Below are 25,896 nucleotides of genomic sequence, written 5' to 3' on the forward strand. Positions count from 1 at the left end.
GAAAACAAGAGATGCTCTCTCAACTTAAAATCACTAACTTCGGCAATGGGCTTGTCCATGACAAGTGCCATAAGAAACAACAACAATACAATACACATTTGATGATTCTTAATGCATGTTTCCTACTAAATTGAAAATAATTACAGCAATCATACTTTATAGATGCAAAAAAAGGTTTTTGTTTGATTGCTGTAAATATTGAATGCCAAGTGTTGTAAAATGTAAATGCTCCGTCTTTTATTATTCGTTGCATAAAAATAAGTAATTTATAATGCATTGTTAAAAAAATACTATAGAAATACTTTTCAGATTTCTCAGTATGTTATATTAAATGTATATTTAATAATGCTAATAGCTTGAAATAACTTGCATATATGGATAATAATATACATCTTGCTTTATTAATTAATAACTCATGAAATTGTATTATTAATTTGATAGAATGATAAATTATAAGCTTGGAAATAATATTGAACTTTGAAATGAATTCTTCAAGAATTTAGTCTAATATCTATCCATGGAATACAAGATTTCATTTATTTTCCTTTAAATGAGCAAATTATCATAACTTAAGAAGGAAATTCAGCAAATGGAGAGTCAATAAGTTTTTTATGCTATCAATGAGACTGTTTTCTCTGTACTGGATATTGATTTTTTTTTCTTTTTTTAAAAATAATTAGTAAAACTGCTTTTTAATATTTATTGAATTGATTTTTTTCTTTAATAGCATTTTGAACGATGTCCACCAGAATTACCATTATGTGTACATGCTGAAGGTCCAACTGCAGCTCAAGCAATTTTACTTGCTGTGTTCATGCATAGAGCAATACATATCTGCCATGTTTCTACAAAAGATGAGGTATTAAAAGCTTCAATTATTTAATTTTTTTATAATTTTTTTTTGTTGCTATACACATATTATATAAAACATATATAAACCTAATTTTGTTAGAGTTGAGTATTCTAAAGGCATTGCATATTTCTATATACTTTTCAATTATGGAACTTTTAAACCAAGCCTACTCCTCTTCTGTACCTATTTTCAGATACTTTTAATAAAAGATGCAAAAGAAAAAGGTGTAGCTGTTACTTGTGAAGTTTGCCCCCATCATTTATTTTTATCGAATGAGGATTTTGCAACATTAGGAGAATTGCAGTTACGAGTGAAACCACCACTTGGAACTGTTGAAGATCAGAATGCCTTGTGGGAAAATATGAATGTCATTGACTGCTTTGCTACGGATCATGGTAAAAATAAATAAATAAATATTTATTGTAATAGCTTGACCATGAAATTTTTTTTGTTTTATTTTTGGGATACTTAGTATTTTTTTTTATTACTTGTTATGCTATTTATATTGTATATCATACAATTGTACATTTAGCTTTAATCCAGATTTTCATATAGGTTTTTTTTTTATATAAAGAAATGATTATAAAACCAATCTTTTTCCAATTTTTATTAGCGTTTTTTTTTCTATCAAATAAATAAAAACTCTTCATTTTGAGCAATTTCTATTTATAAGATTCAACTCTATTTGTATTAGCATTTTAGTAAAATGCCATTAAATCCATTTGAAACGTACATATATTCAATCCTTTCTTTCATTCAACCTCCCATTTCTCTGTTATGATGTTGTAAATAATATAATTGACTGATGTGAGCTTATTTATGATCGTCAGTGTCATTTTGCATACAAAATCTAATGTCAGAATGTAGGCTACTTGATTTTTTTTATCGTAAGTAATCATACAAAATATATTATTTCATGTAGTAACTTTTAAATCTGAATAAAATAGAGCTTGACAAATATGATCTAACTCTTTTAAGCATATACCTTTGAAATTTATTTGTATTGTATTGTATATTGCAACTTACTGTGGAAATTGACTTCATTTGGAAAGGCATGGCAGGATGGAATAGGATAAGAGTAAATCGTGATAAGGCACGTTAATTTGCTAATTATCTATAATCAGCTGATTACGGAGACTACGTTCACGGTGGTATCAGATGATCATTTTTATTCCATTAAAAACCCTGTTTAACATTTAAAATTTGATAAACATAGTAATAATGAATTCTTCAAAATTAATTTATGTGTTGTCAAATCTGAATGGTTTAAATGAATTAACTATTAAAGGACACAATAGGTTGTCTGCCCCATCTTGAATAATACAGAATTTCAACTTTAACTTTCAACTTCTTTACTGTTTTACTTTTGGTATTTTTAAAATTTTTTTTGCATGTGCAGTCTTTGGGGGTACAGTTTAGCTGTGTTAACATTAGTCAAAATTATTGTTGGTAAATTGGTATAGTTTTAGTTTTTTTTCATTTAACGTGTTTTACCATAACTAAGTATTCTATGATAGAATTTATTTAAAACACATCTTATATATTATTGTAAATTTTGTATTACTTGAGAAAAAGGAATGTTTGCAATAGAAATATTATTTAGAATTGTGTGTCATTGTTGGCCTGACAGAATGTACATTCACCTAACAATAAATAATTTTAAAGATAAGCCAATGGAATATTGTTAATTAAAAAAATTAAAATGAGTGAACATGATATTTCACCTTGAAACATGTATGTAATTAAACAGTTTTTACTACTGTTTTAATAATTTGTCAGAAAATGCTTAGTTAAATTATTTACTTTCATACTGATAAATCAACAGCAGATTAATTTTAATTTTAAATGTATTTATGAGTTCTTTTTTCTTTTTAAAGCTCCTCACACACCTGCTGAAAAGAATAAAGAAGATGCACCTCCTGGTTTTCCAGGTTTAGAAACCATGTTACCTCTTTTGTTAACAGCTGTCAATGAAGGAAGGCTTACTCTGCAGGTTTGCTTACACTGCACTGTTTTGTAATATTTATGAACTGCAGTTAAATATTTGCTTCAGTTTCATTTTTATAAAATTTATTAAGCATTTAAGGAAGTACACTTGGTGCATTTTTCTCTCTTTATGTTATTGAGGTACTATAAAGATAACTTATATATATGTATATAAAAGATTTAAAGAGCACAAAATAGTTGAACATATGTTATATTTATGCTCAATTTTTTTAAATAAATTATTATTTCCTAATAAATATTATAAAGTCATATTTAGAATATTTTTTGTCAGTGTCAAGCTTAATTTGTCAAGAAATCCTTGTTTTGAAGAATCTTAAAATATTATTTATAAGTTAAGAATGTTATGTAGCCAATAATGCAAGTCCTTTAATAATGCATGAAATACAAATTTTATATTAGTATGCATCATCCTATAATTAACCTTTATTATATGATAATAAATATTAAGAAAATATAAATTGTGGTTCAGATTGATTTCTTATTTCAAAATAAAATATATTTCTGAGACATAAAAACTTCCATTTATTTTTACCTTAATTTTTAGTTATAAGTTACAGTTTAAAAATCATAATAATGCATATATTTTATTTTTTATAGGACTTAGAAAACAAATTGTACCATAATCCAAGGAAAATATTTAATTTACCAGAGCAAAAAGACACATATGTGGAGATCGATCTTGATGAAGAATGGGTAATACCAACAGAAACATCATTTAGTAAAGCTCGCTGGACACCTTTTGCTGGTCGTAAAGTGAAAGGTCTAGTTAGACGTGTTGTGTTGAGAGGGGAAGTAGCATTTGTAGATGGCCAGGTAGAACTTTTTTTTCCTTGATAGTATTATATATATATGATATACTTATTGTGCAAAACATCACACTACTTTTTTAGATATTATTCAAAGAATAATATACATAAATACTGTATTTTATTAGTAAAGACAGTGTAAAAACTCTTCATTACTATTGAAGCAGACATATGCTTTAATTTTCATTTCACTTTAGTGTTCAGTAATTAAATTTTCTCTCGTTTTTTAAAATATCAAATATATTAATATATTTGTTAAGGCTTCAAAAAATAGCTCAAGAGATAAATACATTTGGTTGATTTAATATATGAAACTGTAGAAAGTGTATAATTTGTGGATGATAATAATAGAAATATATATTAAATAAAAATTAATTTATTATTAAAATTGTATTTAGTAGCATTTTGAGTTATTAGCTATTTGAAATGTTTTTACTCTTTTTATTATATGTAGTTAATGCTTTGTTAACGACATATAGTAATTAAGCAAGTAAGTAACTAATATAGTAATTAAGTTAATAGTAATGGAAATTGTAATCTATAATAAAGTGCTGTACATGCTATAGACAGTAGATTTTTGTCTTTTCTGTGCAGGGTAGTAAAATTGTTTTGAAATCATGCAAATTAAATTTCCCAAATGTAAAACAGGGAAATGTAAATGTTTTAAAGTTAGACTTAAAAAATTATAAATGCAGGTTTTTTCCCTTGTTATTCAATTTAGTTAACATTTTTAGATCTTATCTGAACCTGGCTCTGGACAAAATATCATCAATTTCCGACCTGAAGTTATTGAGTCTAAAACTCGTTCTCCACTTCAGATCCGAAGTACTTCCCCCTTACCTCCTGTGTCTGCAGTTGTAAGTCAGGTAAGTCTTTAAAGGATATATATTATGCCATCATTGTTTTTCTTTTGATATGAATACTTTAAAAAATTATCATGGAATACGTAATTCAAAGAATACATAGTTTAATTTGTTCATTGTTCATATTGTTACATTTAAACAAACTGGAGCTCAGAACTGGAGCTGATTAAGAAATTAATTTCAAGCATTTTGAAAGGAGAAATTTTAATATTCTTCCTCACCCTGAAATTTTTAAAAATATGAATAAAGTCTTAATACCATAGAAGCTGATAATAGGCTATATGCTTCCATAAGTAAATAATATATAAACTAGATTGCAATATGGAATCAAACTTATATTTAAGCAAGTAAAAAGAAAAAGAAATCAGCAGCTGAGATAAAGGAAAACTTGCAAAACAGAAACAACAATTTACTTTGCTATTGTATTAAGATAATATCTTTTTTTTAGATGAGCTTGAATTTATAATAAAATGATGAAATTGAACTTAACTTATGAAAATATTTTTTAAGAACCTTGTACTTAGATCATTTTAAAAGTCTGTAACATACTAATAATTCTCAGTGCTTTAATACTTAGAAAAATTTTAATGAATTAGCTGACATTAATTTTAGTTGGAAATTTTTTTGGCTGTATTGGTAATGTTGAAGAAGATACCTTTAATTGCTCAATAAATAACAAAATGTGTTCAACATCTGCAAATCTATCTATGCTTTTGTTAATCATACAGTAAATATTTTGACTTGCTGTGATATATATATATATATATATATATAATGATATTTTAAACTCTTAATTTATTCCAAATTAATATCCAAAGCTTTATTTTAATTTAGCCCATAGTAATTTCATTCTCTTATTTCCTGATCTGATTCCACTGTTTCTACTTAATTAATTCAAGAGAAGCTTTGTAAAAATGCTTACATTTCCACTTTCACATGCTCCGTGTGACGGAATAGAAAAGTAAGCACAATCTTTTTAAAAGATCTCTGTGTTTCACTTACTTGTGATTAACATGCGTCAAAAATCCCTATCAAAATCTCATAATATATTAGCACTATGAAAAAATATTTTCCCTATCAATATCTCAGGTTATATAAGACCAGGGATTAAATGTTCAAGGGCTTTTTCCTCATTTCTTTCTGTGTTGTGTGTGTTGATCGTCACTCCTGTTTGTAAATAAGGTGTGCTTCTCCAAGATGAAATAAAATGGCATCAGGAAATCAAAAGTCTCTTCACTATCTTTGAAACTGCATTCTGCTTCACATAAAATAATACTTATATATAAATATATATATGAATATATGTTTGGGATAATCAACTAATATATATCATAAGCAACTTACTAACTTGTCAAATTTCATATTTGATGGTATTGTAGCTTTTATTTTATCGAGTCACGAACCAAAATGAGTAATCCACACTGCTAATTATTAAATAATCTCTCTTTAGGTTTAGTAATCTTAAAAAGTGTTTTTAACAAAAGGTGGTATTTAAGGAGAAAAATTCTTATTTTCAGAAAGAATATAATAAATTTAATTAAATTGATTTTTTTTATTTTTAGCATTAAAAAAGTTTATTACTCTTTCAAATTTCATTGTTATGATGAATGGTTATAATTTAAATTGTTAATAAATATGTTAATGCTTTAAAATTGAAAGAATTTGATTTTTTTTTGTTACGTCAGGTTTCTCCCGCTGGAGGTCGAATAACTCCTGGTCTAATAGCTTTTCCTTCTGAACATTATTCAGGGATGTCCTTATCTACTCCAGATATGTTTGTCGCTGCAGCTTCAGAAGGTAGTAATTTTATTTCAAGAAAATTTTGTAGGAATTCTTTCCTATTTTATTCTATTTTATTTTATCTCTATTACATTTTAATTATTCTCAAATATTTTTGGCTATTCAATTATTGTGGCTTAGCATTCAGTTTATTTAATATAAGATGCATAATTGGAAGTTTGTTAAAGACTGTAATTCTTAATGACTATTCTGTAATTATTATGCAAGTTAATTTGAAGGTGTATTGTTTTTAACTCTTCATACTAGGATCTTTTCACTTTATATATATATATATACTAGCCGTCTTTGGCGACCAGCCGGTTCGCGAATCTTAATGTTCGTTAAAATTTTGATAATTAAATATTTTATGCAATTCCTACTTTAATAGCTTCTTCATTAAAATATTTTAAAACTTCAAATTTTGACTGTTATATAATTCATTCATAATATTATAAAGGCCTTCAGTTATAACGTAATATGTATCTCTCTAATTTTCTGTTAGCACCCGTAGAATTTATGCTTTAAATTAAAGTGGAAAGAATTAATCTTCAATTTATATAATAATATTTTTTACTGAAACAAAGCGTTTTTTTTAATAATCTGATTACTGAAAATAGAGTCACTCAGCGTTTAAACTTTATGGGCACTAAAGAATATCGTTTTTAATTTATGTTGTTTGTTTGTTTGTTTCTTATGGCACTTGCCACTGACAAGCCCGCTGTTACGAAGACAGCGATTTAAGCCTGAGGGGGACGTCTCTTATTTTTTATAGCAGCGCCAACTAGGGCCAAGAGTACGACTTTGCCACTCACGCATCATTCATTCGCACAACCCCTTTTTACAGGAGGGCACATTCACACATCTCACAGATAGAACAACAGAAGAACAACCATGCCCAAACCGGGACGCCCAGATCATGGGGAAGACGCGCTACCCCTATGCCAGGACGCCGGCTTATTTATGTAATATCTCAAGAATTTGTCAACAAAATTTTCTTAGATTCATCATAAACAGATCGATTCATTAACAATGTTTAATTTTAAATGCATCAAACACTAAGAAAATAAAACGAATCGTTTAAAATAAACGGTTGAAAACAGGTTTTAAAAAAAACTACTTAAAAAACGATGTACTTAAAACTATAAGCATATACGAAAAATATATAACTAACATAAATACATTTTAATTACAAAAGCATACAACGAACCTAAAAATAATTTAAATCCAGTCCGCATTCTTTGATAATAATTGTCAACACAATGCGGAATTCAGAACACAATGCGCATGCGTGAATTTTCAACGCCAGTTACGTAACACAAATACGTGATTTTTTTTCTACGCCAGTTGGGGTAACGCTATGCAGATTAGAAATTTTTAATTTCCTTTATTCTGTTTTATTTTAATTCAAAAGTACTTCAGAATGAATCTCAAAGATCGATTAATTAACAATGTTTAATTTTAAATGCATCAAACATTAAGAAAATAAACAGAAACGTTTGAAATAATCTGCCGAAAATTTCGTAAGCCTATCCTCTTTAGCATGGGGAAAAAAACTGGAGTAAAAAGATTGGCGGTGGGGAAATGAAAAGATTTTTTTGGCGGGAAAGTTAGTTTTTAATTAATAATTAAAATTCTAATTAAAAATTCGAAAAAAGGAACCCCAGGTGCACATTCCCAACCTCCAAGGTATACATGTACCAAATTTGGTAGCTGTAGGTCAAACGGTCTGGCCTGTAGAGCGCCAACACACACACACACACATTGAGCTTTATTATAAGTATAGATATAATATGCCTCTTTATAAAATATGTTTAGAAAAAGCTACAAAAGAAATTGACAGTATTATCAGTTTGAAAACGAAAATGTAAAAGAAGCAAGAATTCTTTTAGAGTTGTTTAACCATCTTATTTAATTAATAGTTTGGATTAAAGTCTAATCATCACTAATTACTGTGTTTTTTTTAAAAAAATATTTCTCTAACATCATGTTTTAGTTCTCTTTGTCTAGTATTCTAGTACTAGTATTTAATAAATAGACTTCAGAAAGATTTTTACTACTGTTTGAAATCGCATCTTACATTTTTTTTTAATGAATTAACATTATTGAAAAAATATATATATATCATTTAGTTTGTCAAGGAATTTACATTGTAGAATGGTTAAAATGTTGAATAAAATATAAAATGATTATGAAATGGCTTTTCTTTAATGTTGAAAGACTTTAAATTTTATGAAACTCAAGAAATGCTTTTATAATGAATGCAATGTAGGTTCCATATTCTACTTTATCTTGTTAAATTACTTGGTTTTAGTTGAATGACTTTTTATCTGCTGTTAGCAGAATTATGCATAAATGAACCTTGGATGTAATAAATGATAGCTTTTTGTAACTTTATATTTTATCATTCTTGTAGTGACTTATGACAAAATTTAAATTCATCTTCCTGCATTTTTTATGAGAATTATTATTGTGTATGAGAACAATTTCTCACTGACAAAAAGAATTAACAAAATAACTGAATTTAACTGCATATATATTTATTTTTGGCATTCATAAGTTATTAAAAATTCATTTTGTGTATAATAATGGAAATCTTCATCAATGAAATTTTATTTTACAATATAAATCAATAAAAAGTAGAAAAATTTGGCAAATTACGAAATTTTTAAAAAAACGGAATTAAAATTATGAGTAATTTTGTAGATTTTCAGACTTTGAACTTTTCCATTATTGATATACTTGCTTCTTAAATTTCTAAACATAGTCCTTATGTTGACAGTGCTTTTTTTTATATGCAAAAATAGTTTTCAAGATATATAGTATAAATCTTATGGATGAATAAAATTTTATTTTGTAGGAAAAAAGTATAACTTATAATTGTCAGTTATTTTTAAAATGTTACCAATGTTTACTATTGCTTGATTGTGTTTAAAATTTATGTAGTTTTAATTTATTATTTATTTTACTAATGGGTTTATAAATGGGTCTCATTTTTATTATTTATGAAATTAAAAAAAAAAATCTATTAGAAAAAAAATTGATGCCTGATGAAAGTTTGCCTCTTTTTATGAATATTATAGTAGCACATAAAAATTACCTAATTATATATAGTTATTTACTATTACTAGTATAGTCTCTGAAATTTTGGATTTCCTTTAAAATCTGCTTAAAATGACTGTCTTCATCCAGATTTTCCTTACAATGGATCAATTTTTGCAATTCATATCATATGGAATTGTACCATGATATATTCTAAGTGTGCTTTGTAACTGCCTGATTTTATTATTTAATGCATGGAGTGTATTGTGAAGCCTAATTCAATTATAGCTCAATTGCTAATTTCAAAATCAAGAGAATTAGGCTTATACTTCTAGTTGAGCAAAAAATTCTTAAATGACATAAAGTAATATATTTTATGTTAAATCCTTAAATAGCTGAAAAAAATTGTGAAATCTAAATTTTTATACAGTTTCTTAGTTCTATTAGTCAGTCACATTTAGTGAAATAGGTTTGATGCACTAACGATTTAATACATTTAACATAAAGATTCATTCTTTTGTGACCAAAGCTGACGGAGGTAGGAAGCTTTGATTTTCACCATTTTTGGCCTATCAATAGTTGCCCAAAGAGAAAATCATTTATAATGTTCATTGATTACTTAGTCTACCTTGAGGTTCTTGTTACATGGTCTAAAATTATCTAAACAATCATATTCGAAACTCCGTAATGGTCAGTTTTAATTGAAAAACTGTGAACATTTATTAATATTTTATTAAATATGGCTAATACGACTGGGAAAGTGTAAGAAAGTTTAGACTTTTTAATTTTTCAGCGTTGTTTTTGTTATCTCAAACAGCCTAAAATATAATTCTTTGAATTATTTAAAGCATTTTTCAAACTAGAAATGTATCCTCATCTCTAACAACTTAAAAATTAGTTATTAGGCCACAAGTAGAAGGGATTCCAAATGTATATTTATAATATCATTATTTTTATTCAAATTCCCAAAATTTGCTTTATTCTAACCTATGATATTGATAGCAGTGAATTCATATAAAATTTTAAAACCTTTTATTACAAGATAAATGCTAAAGTGACTAATCCATATATAGCGAGCATTACAAAATTTTTTACATAGCTTAATTTGGAATTTGTGCAATATAAATTTGCCTTTTTCAAAATTTATTTTAGAAAAAATATATTGTTCAGAGATTTTATGTATTGTGAACTTTTATGCCCTATAACTGCATTCTGCTTAAACTTTTTATGATATTATTTTTATTATTATGTTATTTAGTGCTTTGGAATAAAGATATTATCTAAAGCTGAATATAATTTGGAATTTGTGCAATATAAATTTGCCTTTTTCAAAATTTATTTTAGAAAAAATATATTGTTCAGAGATTTTATGTATTGTGAACTTTTATGCCCTATAACTGCATTCTGCTTAAACTTTTTATGATATTATTTTTATTATTATGTTATTTAGTGCTTTGGAATAAAGATATTATCTAAAGCTGAATATAATTAAAAGTTTTTATGTAAATAAAATATATATGTAAAAAAAAAACTTTAATGAAAGCCCATTGTCAGCATCAAAATAGTGTGTATTTGTTATCGGTTATCCGATTGTTAATAAAGAAAAATGAAAATTCCACTATTTTTAGAATTCAGCTATTGTAGTCTTCTCTATTAACTCACCTTCCTGAAAGATAAATAATAATAATATACATGCATTCGTCTTTAGTATTCTCAGTTTGATTTATGTTACTTCATGGTAGCTTTCATGATTTTTCTTTCAAATTAAATCATAATCTCTTTTGCTCAAACATAGTCTTTAAAATAAACTATATATTATATAATATTCAGATAATTATTTTTCAAGTTTACAAAATTTCAAAATTATTTATATTTATGTTGCTTTTATTTTTTGGAATCTGCTTTGAGAAATGTGCTTTCGTAAGTAAGTACCACAGCTGCATGAAGAATCCAGTTTCCAGAATAATTCTTATTTTTTTCAGAAGATGCTTTGGTTGTGGAGCCACTTTTCAGTAACTTCTTCTCCTACTTCATCTTTTCTATTAATTTCTATCTGTTAATTTCTCTCTTTTACCTTATAAGCTGGAATACATTGGTCACCAAAAAAAAGGGCACAACTAACTGGAAATGCTTTGTCTTTCCAAGCAAGCATGGAATCTGTAAAGGGGCCTAAACAAGCATTAGTTGGTGGTGGTGCACGTAATGTAGGAACTAGTAAGTTAAAAGTTCTTTTCACACCCTGAGTCTAAATTATTAATAAATTAATTAGAGAATGAAGATTTACACATAAATTTTGTTCACTCTTTTTCAAACTCTGGACATATGAAAAGGCTCTCACCAAGTAACTTGAAATTTACTTATAAACCACTTTATTAAAAATATTAAGTGAAAACAATTTTAATTTGCTATTCATTAATAAGAATAAGGAGAAATACATTTTATTTCTGACCTTAGTAATATACAATACATAATTACAGGCTTTTATAAATACATATTGTTATCCAATAATGAAATATTGTTTTGCATGGTGTGCTTTTTCTTTTTTCCCCTTGCATTATTGTGGGTTAATTAAATGTTCATTTTTTTTTTTTGTTGTTGTTGTTGTCTTGAATGCAATGTTTAAAATAACCTCTTTTACGTTCCCTTTCTTTATTGCTTTGTTCTGCATGCCTACATGATTAACTAACCAAATATGATTAGTGTTGTTCATCAGTTATTTGCTTAAGATGCTTTAAAAAGAAAAGTTCTGAACAATGGGCTATATACTTGATGTCAGTTATTGATTGTTCTCTTGTTATGTGGTTTATTTAATTAAATTTGAGCCATTGCTATTATTTTTTAATTATAATAGAATCAACTTTTATTTGAAATTGAATTTACTGATTTGTTGACCATTTTAACTTTCACCTTTTTACTATTTGTCAAATAAAGGAGAAAAAAATTCATTGCATAGCAGTAATCACAAAAGAAGGTTATATTTGACTTTTATGAATTCAAATCAAAGACAAAATGTATTAATTATAAAAGTTTAAGATTTTTGATTTGGAAAATAGTTATTTTTTTTTTTATGAATTTTTGCTGTTTTTGGTGAATTAACTGCAATGTTCTCTCTTTGAATGGCACTATGAAATTTTGTAAAAAGTGAAACCCAACTGACTGAACTAAAAATTGTTAGCATGCAGTTTCATGAAAATACTTAAGTATTTTACTATGCATGTTATTACTAACTATGCCAGAAAGAATTGTTAGATATAGATGTTTGATTATGTTCTGAATTGTTATTAATTATAATTTTATAAAACCCATTTATTATATCTGTTCTCAAATATTACCAAAGGCTCATTTTAAATAGTATTGTTTTTTTTTAATTCACGAACAGATCACATAATTTCTAAATTGTTTATGTTTGTTATTATTGTATTAATGTTTATGTATGTTACAATTTTAGTGATGATGTTTTCTTATGTTTGTGAACATGCCTAGTATTTAGTGTATTGTATTAGCTTAAATTGTTATTTTGAATATGTTATATGCTTCTAACCTCCTCTCCCCTCTTTATACAATTGCATCCAAAATATGTTGTCCCTTTTGTTCACTGTGTTCTTGTAAAGGCAGGAAATGCATGCTTTCTAAGGTACTTTTTGAAATAACTTTTGATAATATGATAGTATTCATGATTAGAATCTTACTTAATAAATTTGAATATTAAAAATAATTTACTAGGTTAGGTTCATTCTTTTTTAATACAAATATTTAACTGTAAATTAAAAAAAAATCTTTTGCAGAAGTTCTGATGTCTGACACTTTGTGCTTATTAATTTTAAAAGGATGAGCTAAGCAACTTAACAATATGAAATTTTAGGAATGAAAGACATCTTTTTATTTATTTTCTCTGATATTATTTAAAATTTATTTGTAAACGTATTAATATATTAAATTTGTTACTGTGCATAAAAAATTGTAATACCTCTTGGAATTTAATTTTATTAAATCACTTCAACACATTAAAATTTTGAATAGTTATTGGCTATGAAAATGTTTAGTCTATTATTGAAACTTGATTCTGAGGATTGTACCTATTTTTCATATTTAAAGTGATATTTTTGAATGTATTTTATAACACTGAGGAACAACGGAATATTTTGTGAACTTAAATCTGAAACTTCTTTTTACTCACTTTTAAATTGTTAATCTAAATATGAATCATAGTTTGTTTTTTTCCATCAAATCAAGCAATTTGTAGAAATCCTAGAATTTCTGGAAAATTTTGTTGTAATTCTTTACTTGTGTATTTCTAAGAAAATTCTTGATAATGGCCTTAACTGACAAACATGCATTCTTTTTCAGTTCTGATGCTGTTCCTTTGAGGTTTTTTTTTTTTTTTTTTTTTTTTTTAAATCAATGAGCTAAATCTGTAAACAGCCAAACACACTGGTATTTTATTTTTCTAAAGACAGTCTAGAAAATGTTATAATGAGGTATTTGAAATATTCTTCTTCAATTTGCAAAACTTCAGAAAACTGCTTTCTGATACCTAGTTTCATATGTAGAAGTGAGAATATTACTTTTTTTTTCTATCAACCAACGATCTCTGAAAAACTGTATCACCAGGTTTGTGGGAAAATTGTGGGAGCTACTTTCCATTCAATGCTTCCCATATGCTGTGCTATCCCACAAATACAAATTATGGGATAATTATATATTATACAATTGTGCCTGTGATGTTGTAACAACTCAGTGTTCTATTTATGTCTACACATAAAGAGAAATTGATTGACTCATATTTTTCATAAAGTGAAACTGTACGACCAATTTGAACTACCCTAATAAATTGCCTTTGGGGAACATTTGAGCTTAGAATGCTAGAAAGATACATTTTAAGTTTCACTTTGATGTAACAATAAACATGCATACCTATATAATTCCTAATTCCATAGAAAAAAAAAAACCTTACATAATTAAATTAAATCTTGTATATTTTGACAATATACTTATACACAACAACTTTAAAAAATTGCAGAAAATTCCATTCTTTGATTCAAAAGCATAATAACCTTGTTTCATTTCCAAGTAGTAGGTTTTTTTTTCTTTCAGTTTTATTTTTAGAAGTTTGATTGTCCTAAATCAAGTGGCAAATCATGCTAAACAAATTTCTGGAAAGAGTTACTTTTAATTATAAAATTGGATAATTGTCCTCTAATACTCCATTGCCATAATCATATACTTCAAGAGAAAAAAGTGCATTGGAAATTGATATTGGGATTTCATCTGAATGAGATTATGAGTGTATTACTGAAAGCAAATTAGGATAAGCTAGGTTAGATTTATTTTACCTAATTACGATCGTTTCTCTACACAAAAATAATAGTCACTTACATGATCAGTGACAATAGTATTGTATAAAATCGATAAGTATTCCACCCCTTCTTATAAGAGGAAGGTAATTTACTTTAGGCTGATATTTCCTTCATCTTATTTACAGTACTCTCATTCAGATAAGTGCCATTAGAGAAGGAAAAGAAGTGATTTGAGAGAAGGAATTTAATGATTTTAAAATCTGCCAGCTTAATTTTGTCCAGGATCAACTGAAAAGTCAGCCAACAAAAATACTTTTTAAAATTGTTCCTCAGTGAATAAATGTAATTTAAATTTACTTTTGCATATTTTATGATTGGTGAAAATTTATTTTTATAAACTATATAAATGATATAATTTGATTTCTGTTTATGTACATTTTTTACCTTTTAGAAGTACATTCCCATACTATGCAAGATATAATTAGTGATGTATCTAAGCAGTTTGTTAAAGATGTGGATGAACCAATAATTGTTCCCAAGCATAAGCCAGTTGATCCACATATAGACTCAAAAGGACCATTAATATATACTCCTGGAGGTGCAGGATCTGCATTTCAAGAATTTCCGCAAAGAGTTTATGAGCTGCAAGGAAGGCATATTTTAAAAGTGGACATGTTTTCTCGATACCAAGTAATTTAACTTTTGATTGCATTAAATACTATTGGTTTGTTTCTAATTTTAAGAAACATAGAGATATACATGTGATAAATCTTTTTCACATATTTAATTTTAAAAACAAAAGTTCTCCTACTTTTAATTCATAATTTACAAGGGCCTTCAGTTGTCTGTGGCCTCTTTAAATTTGTTGATTTAACAGTCTCTTTGATTTATTTTCTCAAATGATAGGCTTTCTATTTTTAACTCTCATAGATATGTCAATGCATCAATTAAAAATTTTCCCTTTTGTTTTCTAATTCCCATGTTCTTTTCAAACTGTGTAATTCATTACATGTGAAAACTATTATTGTCGTATATTATTTTTTAAAAAAGGGACTCTGCATTTTTTATCTTAATCACAGTACTATTATCTAATTATTTGTACCACATTTTATCATCAGTTTCATTACTTAGATTATTTAATTAATAACTAATTATCAATTTTGCTTTTATTTTATGCTTTTTAAAAATATTTATTTAATGATATATTTATATTTTCCTTAGCTACATAGACTCTTTGAAGTGGCAAAAGTATACAAGTCTTTGTTGAAAAAAGAAAGTGCCTTATCTGTATTGAAGGTATGAATGCAATTTCATATTTAAAATATCTTCTTTTTTTTTCAAGTTAAAATTTTGGATACTTTGTTATCTGTACTGAACTTGAAAATTTCATTAAAAATAGTTTTAATTCATGATAATTTTTTAATGCAGACGAATGCACATATTAAACTATATAATAGTGACTATGGAAACATAATTTTCCCACCAAATATTATCTATTCAAGTGTTAAATAAATATTTTTATTTAAAAAAAAAGATTAACATAAATTGAATTTATCTTGTTTTTTAAAATTAAAAAAAAAATTTATTTAAGAATTAAATTCTTTTTTACTTTCCTTCATCTAACTATATTACATTGATCATGAAAAATTTTAAAACTATCTAAATTGAAAGCACCTAAAGAAACTTTTTAATATATTCATACTAAACTGTGTTAAATAAAAGGTTTTTTTACAAAAATGAGAATATTGATATTCTGTTTATTAATTTGTTGGTCAGCAGTATTACTGAATGTTCCCCCATGTTATATCCTTATAATACTTAACTGTATGATGTATAAATATCAGTTAAAATATCTTATATTTTCTTACTAGGGCAAAGTGCTGGTAAATTTGTTTTATGAAGCAAGTACTCGAACAAGTGTTTCTTTTGCTGTTGCTATGTTGAAACTTGGTGGTTCTGTTGTACCTGTAAATGAATCTTCATCATCAGTTAAGAAAGGCGAAACTTTAGAAGGTAATATTTTTAAATAAGATTACTAAAAGTTTAGTTTCTAGTTTAAACTGAATTCATATAAATTATTATGCAGTATTAATGAATAAAGGAATGAATAAATATGTAGTATTTATTCATTCAAAATGCTTTTTGAATTAGATATTTGTTTAATTCATAATTCTAAAAAAAAAAAAAAAAAATGACATGCATTAGGAAAGTATTTATATATATTATTGCATTTGCCAGTAAATTTTTTAAATATAACTTTTTATTGCAATTTTTAAAAAATTTGTTTTTAAAAGTTGCATAATGGAAGAAATGTAGTTTTGTCTTCAAATTTGTTTACTTTCATTTCTATAACATAGTTATTGTAATCTCTGAAATACTATGAAATATTTTTTATAATACTTTTTCTCATTGATTTTGATTTTTGTTGTTTTATAGACACAGTTTCTATTCTTTCAAGTTATGCTGATGTTGTTGTACTGAGGCATCCAGAGCCAGGATCAGCAGAAGTAAGTTGTAATCATTACTATTTTTTTTTATATAAAACTAGATAATATTAACTAATTACAACTTTGTGTTATTTTATTTTTAAAAATTTCAAAATTAATAATAATAATCAGTTTTATATTAAATGAAATAATTAGTTTTTCCTTTTATATCTTTAGAAGCAGAATAATCACCAAGTACAAATTTTAAAAAAATTGTTCTAATGAGTTGGTTCAACTGATATCATATAAAAAAATCTTAGTTTCATGAATAAAACAGTAAAAATTACTAGCAATTATTGTTTAATTGTTATCCTTGTATAAGTTATATAGCAGGTTTGTTATATATTGTTGTCATGAGGCCATTGAATTTAGCAGTTTAAGCTGCAATTTTATTTATATTATCACTAATAAAATGCATGCTATTAAATTTAGTAAATATAACTGCATAAGCAAAATTTCATTCAACTCTCTCTTGTCTACATTTTTTTAAGTTCTTTATTTACCTCAAACTTTAATTGAAATAATGAATGAATTTGGTTATTTTTGTTCCTTTCTTGAATTTTCAAAGACTTTAAAAATTTAAGATGAAATTGTAAATTTCTTGCAATTAAAATCTTGACTAAATATTAGCAGTAAAATGGGTAGGACAGAATTTTATTAATGTATTCAAATTATTTCTCTTTCCAGAGAGCTGCTTCTGTCTCTTCCAAACCTATTGTAAATGGTGGTGATGGTACTGGAGAGCATCCAACTCAAGCCTTACTGGATATCTTTACAATTAGAGAAGAGCTGGGATCTGTAAATAGGCTAACGGTAAGTTATTTTTGTATTGCACTGCCATCAGCTGTGTTCTTAGATGCACTGAATTATGTCGGTTTGAAAGAGTATTTTAAATAAAGTGAAGAACTTAAAAACAAAAGCTGTCATATTATAGCCATTATTTCCCGTTAGAGAGATTTGGTTCTAAACTAGTTTTATAATAGCTTATTAGAAAAAAATATTTTATTTAGGGTAACTATAAATTCCCATCAAAACATGTACTACTTTGTTATATTGTTTTTATTTGAATTCTAACATCAGAAGATTTCTGAATTGAAACTTTCTGACTGATACAATGTATCTAAAAGGCAGGTATTCATGTTTGTTGGAACAGTGCAATTAAAAATATTCTACATTGCTTCTACCCCAAATAAGCATTCAAATAATGATGGAAAAAATCATGTATCTGAGTTTAATTTGAGGAAAATAGTTGCTTAAAGTATGTAAATTGTATTTTGCTATTCTTAGAACATTAATGGACTTATTAATTGAAATGAAGAATAATAAATTACTAACTTAATCATTATCATTCACAGGAAATCCTTATAGTAACAAATGTTATATATTATAGTAGGCTTTTTAATTCAGCAGATATCAAACTAGAGGACTGCTGGATTAATCAAGGTTATTAAAAAATTGCATTTCAATATCAGAATCTATATTTATTGCATGAAATATGTCGGGTTATGCTGTATAGAATTGGTATTAGAGAATGTAATTATATGTTTAAGTAACAGTGTGTTGATTACATCATTCCAAGGTCATTGATTTTCATATATAGTGACTTGTTCTTTCTCAGGCGCTCTGCTCAAAATATTAGGCATTTTCAGATTAGATAATGTCAGTTTATTGAGAATTTATTATATGTAGTTTCTAGTTATATAAAAGGTATTAGACTGTTTGTGATATGGGAAAATGTGCAGAATTTCATGTGCGAAGAGGAAATGTAACAAGACTGAGACCTAGAAATAATGTATTCAGATGTTCAAAATAGAAATTGCTGGATTGCGTAATACCAGTCTATTGAGAATCTATTGTATGTAATTTCTAATTATATATAAAGTATTAGACTACTTGAAGAATGGAAAAATGTGCAGAATTTCAGGTAGGAACAGGTAATATGACAAGACTTAGACCTAGAAATAATCCATTTAAATGATATTAAAATTGAATAAGAATAATGATTTTAAAAAACTGCCCTGCATACAAAATATCTGCGTATAAACTGCAAATTTTGTATATATATATATATATATCTGCTGTTGTTTTATGTATTCTTTTGAAATGATTATAATGGACTTGAAGAAAATGATTTCTAAATATATTTATTCATTCATTATTCTTATACATATAAAATAAGTGGTAATGCTTTCCCCATTCCTCTTCAGGTGGTTTGAAAGGTCTAGTTATTTTTCAAATTCAATCATGATTGCAAAAATCCTTCAAATTACCATATTTTTGAATTTTTATCTTGATACTACTAAATATAGCTTTTCTTATATTTGCTGTTCATTTGTAAACATAACAAAATACTTCTTATACAAGTAAATTACTGTAAATCATGAACAAGATATGCTCATTCTATATCATCTTAAAGAATAATTGCACTTCATTATGATCTTGATTACCTTTTATTCATTTGAGTGTGCATATTTTATGTTCAAATATATTATAGCATGCATCAGAGCAAAGAACACAAATTTTTTATGATATCAATAGGTTGATTCAGGTTATATACATTATTTTCTAGACAAAAAAAGTAACTTTTATTGTGAGCTAAAAATAAATTAATTAAATTAAAAACTCATTTTCACTTCTGGCAAATATCTTGGATATAAAAATATTCTTTTGATGTAACTGTTGAAACTACTTTAAACTCTAGTATGTTCAAAATATTGTTCATCAAAGACAGTCTGTTTTATTATGATATTAATTCACTTGTTAAATATATTTCTAATAATTTCAAAAATTTAAAAATCTAATATTTCATATATATCATCACTAATTTAATATGATAAATGTTATCATTATTTTTTGCCATAAAGGGAATTTATATTGAGCATTGGAAAAGTATTTATCATGTAAATGATAAGGTTTTCTATGTAAACATTTTATTAAACTTTACATTTATTCGAATACTCTGAGATGAACCCTGCCACAGCCAAAGAGCATATGCAACAGAGATGTAATTGCACAAAATTATCACCAATCGAAAGCACTGAAATCACTTGTAGGGTCAAGGACAAGACTCCAATACCTGACAATGTCAGGAGTACATTGTTATGTGAAACCAGCAGAGTACTCAAGCATTATATCCCCTCCTTTTATTTAGGTTCACACCACCATAAGATTGCACATTTCTCCATTTCCCATTTGAAATTTGACATATTATATTTATAAATTCCTTATGCATAATAATATCACAGCAGTAAACAATTAAATAGAATCAAAACTATATTTGTACTTAGAATATAAATTAATTATGGCATTTCATCTACTCAGTAAAAATTGAACAATATCAACATCAATTTAAAGACCTGAATGAAAACATTAGCTGTAACGCGTCAGTTGAGAATTACTTAAAAGTGGAAATTTGAATTAGTTGCAAAGAGTCTTTGCCAATTCATGAGATAGGATATTTTTTCTAATTGTGACCTATAAGGGACAACTCAATTGTGTATATTCAAGTGATTCCTTACCACCTCCACAAGCGCATATTGGGCTTCTTTAAGCAGATGTACTTAGAGTAAGCTTAAGATGGCATGCCCAATAATGATTTGGTTTATATCGAATTTACCTTTAAACCTCTTCGGTATAATGTCATTGAAAAACTTCTATAATCAAACTCCTTTTTCTGAGGCATCCATCATTATTGACATATGGATCGCATTTTTTTTACCTTATATTGTTTCCAATTTGTACAGTTGACTTAGTGAACATTATATCAGTACTTTCTATATTTATTGCCAACTTAGGAAACTTACCGTGGTGAGATTATCCCATAATAATTCAATATTTTCATTTTAAGAATCCTTTCCTTTAACCTTCAAATTATTGCTCTATCTAACAGAGATTCTAATGTTATCACAACTCTAGAATCTAACAATTTTAACATTTTCTAGATTCCTTTCAATCGAATAATTTGCTGGAACCTGTAACAATTTTAACATTTTCTAGATTCCTTTCAATCGAATAATCTGCCTTTTCAAGCAAGAACTTCATATAAATATTATTTTCATTGCTCGAACAAAACCGATGTCAATTTATTACTTTTTGATTATAAAAGTAAATAATCGTAGCACCAACTTTAATACTGATATTTGATCCATCTATAAAAATACAATTTTCTTGAAGCACTCCCTCTAAAAAAAGCTCTACTATATTCTTATCCTATTTCAGGGTTTTAATTTAATTTGATAATCAAAGTGCAGTAAACTCTCCAATCTTTCCTTTTATGCTATTCTTTTCTTAATTAATTCTTTTTAATACTATAAGTTCTGTAGGGATTTCTATATCGAAAGGTCAACAGCCTGAAAGAACTTTCAAGGCCTCTTTAGAAGTAGAACGATAACATTTTGCGATTAAAGGAGTCTCTGTACTTGTAGAAGTTTATTGTTTATTACTTACTTGATATTTTTATATCACAAATGACTATGTCAGTAATTTTCTCTGTTTCAAATAAATAAATTTTTTTGTTTGTTTGTTGTCTTAGTCTCCAAGTTGCCCTTGAGTTAAGCTTGCTAATATTACATAGCACGTTTTGAATATCGTTTAAATGGGGGTATAAACAAGAATTTTGAATCAAATCTTATTCTAAGATAAGTCAAGCAAATCTTTAATCATGTAAATAAATACCTGGTGTATGTAAAATAGCCTTTTTATATTTAAACACCAAGAATTTTTTTTTAATGATTTACTTAAAATTAGGTTATATTTTTTGGCACAAAATTTCAGTCTAATAATTCCTCAGGGCATATTTGTAAAATGAGAAGATGCTGTTGCTTTTAGCATCCCTACTACAATGTCATTCGCATAGACCTGTATGTGTATATATATATTGGCTTTGTAATATCTTCCCTATCTAAATCTCATTAAAAATTAATTACTATGAAATTGGTTCCAGGTTTGAATCTTGCAGAACACTAATATTATTATTCAATTAGTTCCATCACTTGAAAACATACATCTGTTGCTCAAAAAATTGTGCACAATATTTATAATACTGTCTGAAAATCTGTACCTGTATTAAAACTTATCAATGTGACTCCATCTAATGGAGTTTAACACATTTTGTATATCAAATGAAACCATAAAGATTCTCATTTATTGATTTTCAAATAATTTAAAGATTCCTTAACTACTTAGAGCTTCCTATCTTTCTTTAAGCACTCATCAGATTCTTCAAGAGATTTTTTGAATTTATTTCAAATGTGTTATATTCTTGGATTACTGCAATTGATATCATGCAGATCTGAATAAAATCCAAAATTTTTTGACTCTACAGCCTTTTTTTTTGGTTGTTTCATTCCTTGGACCAGTAGGAAAAAAGTTATGTTATAGTTGTTAAGATTTAATTTTTGGCTCATCGTACAGTCTACAATATTGTCTCATGTTAAATTGCTTGTCAGTATCAAGTCAATCCAACTTGTCTTTTTTTTCTAATTTTCATGAGTGAAGGACAAATCAATATGATTTATAATATCCAAATCATTGCACAAAATTAACTCCATCAATGCTGTTTCTCTTACTTCAGTATCAATATCTCTAGATTTCCAAGCTAGACATTATTTGTTAAAATATCCATTTATTATTATAGAATATTCTTTATATTTTTCTTAGAATTATTTCTCATCCCATTAGTTTTCCTCTATATTTTTGGATGAAGAACAATAAAAAGAAATTTTTATAAAGTTTTTATTATAAATTCCATCCTTTATAGCCACAATACCCCTAGTTACTGACACTAGAATAAATTCAATATTTGTATTTAAATTATTGTATCCTGAGCATTATCAGGATATATACTTATATCATATATACTTTTTTGAGATTTTGGAAATCCAGCAACTTTATTCTTCACAACATATGACTAAGTTAAGAAAAGAATTTCTATTTACCTTTTGATATAATCCTGTTCCAGCAATGACTAAGCAGTGCAAGCATGATCTAGACTTAGCAGTCCTAATCAAGTAACCTATTGAACTTGAAAACTGGTGAGCCATGATTTTTCATGTTGATATGATTCACAGTGAGTCATATCTTTTCTTGCAAATGAACATCTTTACTTTGTACATAAATCTACATTCTTTATGCTTCTATCATACATGCATGCACTTCAGTTTTAGAATGAATACATTTGCAGTTTCATTTAATTTAAAACTTTACTTTTGTTAGCTGATTTCATTTTCAAATGAAATAGCTAGAATTATACAGTTTAAAAGTTATGAAAATTATTAACATAGGTAGACACTGACTGCCATTTTAAGAACTTTATATCTACTCTTTTCATTGTGCCCATGCAGTGCTCAGTCCCATATCTGTTGTCGAGATTTGAACTTTCATGTAAAAAGGAGAATGTTTAAAAGTCAGTTAATCCATTATCATAATAGCTGGACTGAAACATTGATAAAAAAATTGTCAATATGTTAATGTGTAGTCAGTATAATAATTTAGCCTATTGGATTATTTTAGATGAATTTAATAAATTTCATAAAATTTTTAATAAAATAAATTATTATTATTATTATTATTTTGCATTGCCAAAGAGTTTGCAAGAATAAACAGCATCTTAATTCTTAATTTTTGTCTATAAAAAAAGATAACTGAGCATTTATAGCAACAAGAAAAACAGTGTGGATTTTTTTACAACTGTAGAAATTATTGTTGCAAAAAAAAAAAAAAAAAAAAAAAAGTGGGGGGGGGGGAAATCAAAAAATTTCTAAAAGTAGCAAAAACATTGTAGGACAACTAAATTTATAATCATTGAAAAGATAATTTTTAAATTTTAGGATGGCATAAAAATTGTACTTGTGTATTAACTGCATGCCAGCAATTAATATCCCTCCCCACAAAAAAAAAAAACAAGAAGATGGCAGGCTATAAGCGGTTTCATAATTAATGTTTACCAGTGACACATGATTAATAGCATGGTTGCCACGCCAGCGGGAGAACAGGAAAAAATACACATCTAAATAAAACCGGGAAAATACAGGAAATTTTTCTTAGTTATGTTTTTCCCATCTAAAAAATGTCGATCTCTAACAATTGCTAGAATAAAAGATCGTAGTCATAGCTTCTAAAAAAGAAACAATACCATTCGCGATTGTCTAATGCGAAAACTCACTCCTTCTATTTCTCCCCGTTTTTTTTCTGTATAGATCATTCCAATTTCGATTTGCAAAACAGTTGCTCTTTTTTCACGAGATTGCAGCCTAATGATTTGCTCAAAATCCATATTTAATACAAACTGGATGGATAAAAAAAAATCAATCCTGTTTTTCCTAAATGGGTTCGAGAAGTTCCAAAAAATCCATATATTGCGTACTGCTCGATTTATAAGAAGATAATAAATTTAAGTAATATGGGAAAATAGACACTTACTAGCCATGCCAAAAAAGGAAACATACAAGACTACGTGTCAATACAAAAGAGCTATAAGTGATGTTGGAATTAGTATCTAAAAGAATTACAGGAAAAGATGGCAAGTCAAAATTAATGACCGAAAATAACCGATTTCAAAAATTTTTGCACAAGAACTATCATTTAAATTTGAATTTTTATGGGCATTGAAACTTGTTGCGTCACATTCGTCCTTTAATGCATTCAGTGATATATAGGAAATATTTTCACATATATTCACTAAAAGTGAAATAGCTAAAAAACTCTATGTTAGGCTGTACGGAAATGTCGTACTTTTTTTTTTTTTTATTATTATTATGGATTAGGTCCATGAAACTGATGGCTGAAAAATCTGCAGAAGTTGCAGAAATTGATGCGCAAATACTTGAATTGGCAAAAATGAATAAATTTTTTTAAAAAGTAATATTGCTTTGTAATGCTTTCTATTAAGTAATGATTAAATGGTTACTGAATAAAAAGCATGATAATAATAACAAAATTATTTTGTGCTTTATTTCCCCTGGGTCCTTAATTTTGTGTGACTTAACAGTCAAAGTGCATGAGAGGCAATATGTCCCCCACTCTCATAATATATAAATTTTGCCTTGCTAAATTCTAGATAATAAATAAAGATTATTTTGTGTGTGTTTATAAATATAAATCTTTTTATATGCTATTTCGAATAATGCTTAAATGCCATTTCAAGATGTTAAATTGTTTCTTCTTGGTTTTCCCACTCCTTAAAACCATATTCCATTATAACTAGCACATGAGTGCTATTCGCACATTTCCTAATATCTTGAATATACGTACAGGGAAAAAATAGAGATTTTTTTTTTTCCATATTTAAGTGGCAACCCTGAATATGCAAGTATGAATTTTTGTCTGATAGTTTCAAAAGGTATAACATTAAAGTGTTAAAAAATTTTATTTTATTTTTGAACTAATTAAAATTTTTATAATACTCCCTAAAAATACTTTCATATTTACTTAAGATTTTTGCCAGATTTCTTAGCTAATAATTTGTTATGTGCATTATTGGCAAACAGGTGCATATCTTAATATATATAAATTACGTGTCACGTTGTTTGTCCACGATGGACTCCTAAACTACTTAACCGATTTTAATCAAATTTGCACACCGTGTGCAGTTTGATCTAACTTAAAAGATAGTATAGCTTACATCTCAATTTATAGCCGCAATATTATTTTATTGCAAATTTATTAATTAAAAACTAACTTTCCCGCCAAAAAAATCTTCATTTTCCCCACCGCCAAATGAGTAAGGCTTCAATTTTTTCCCCCAACAGTAATGAAGCTAGGCTTAAG

General features: G+C 26.8%; 1 protein-coding gene across 2 annotated transcripts in view; it reads left to right on the forward strand.

The window, feature by feature from the left end:
* Positions 1-25,896, forward strand: part of LOC129965471 (CAD protein-like) — a 61,625-nt gene that overhangs the window by 27,117 nt on the left and 8,612 nt on the right. Inside the window, exons 31-42 of one of the 2 annotated variants that reach the window (XM_056079366.1) lie at positions 728-859; positions 1,047-1,248; positions 2,731-2,846; positions 3,458-3,673; positions 4,401-4,532; positions 6,215-6,326; positions 11,430-11,561; positions 15,096-15,334; positions 15,866-15,940; positions 16,516-16,657; positions 17,081-17,151; positions 17,818-17,943. In XM_056079366.1, coding sequence (XP_055935341.1) covers positions 728-859; positions 1,047-1,248; positions 2,731-2,846; positions 3,458-3,673; positions 4,401-4,532; positions 6,215-6,326; positions 11,430-11,561; positions 15,096-15,334; positions 15,866-15,940; positions 16,516-16,657; positions 17,081-17,151; positions 17,818-17,943 — 1,695 coding nt within the window. The remainder of the gene's footprint in view (positions 1-727; positions 860-1,046; positions 1,249-2,730; positions 2,847-3,457; positions 3,674-4,400; positions 4,533-6,214; positions 6,327-11,429; positions 11,562-15,095; positions 15,335-15,865; positions 15,941-16,515; positions 16,658-17,080; positions 17,152-17,817; positions 17,944-25,896) is intronic. The other variant, XM_056079368.1, reaches the window with a different exon arrangement.

The sequence above is a fragment of the Argiope bruennichi genome, chromosome 4 (assembly GCF_947563725.1).
Source record: "Argiope bruennichi chromosome 4, qqArgBrue1.1, whole genome shotgun sequence".
Taxonomy (NCBI): Eukaryota; Metazoa; Arthropoda; class Arachnida; order Araneae; family Araneidae; genus Argiope; species Argiope bruennichi.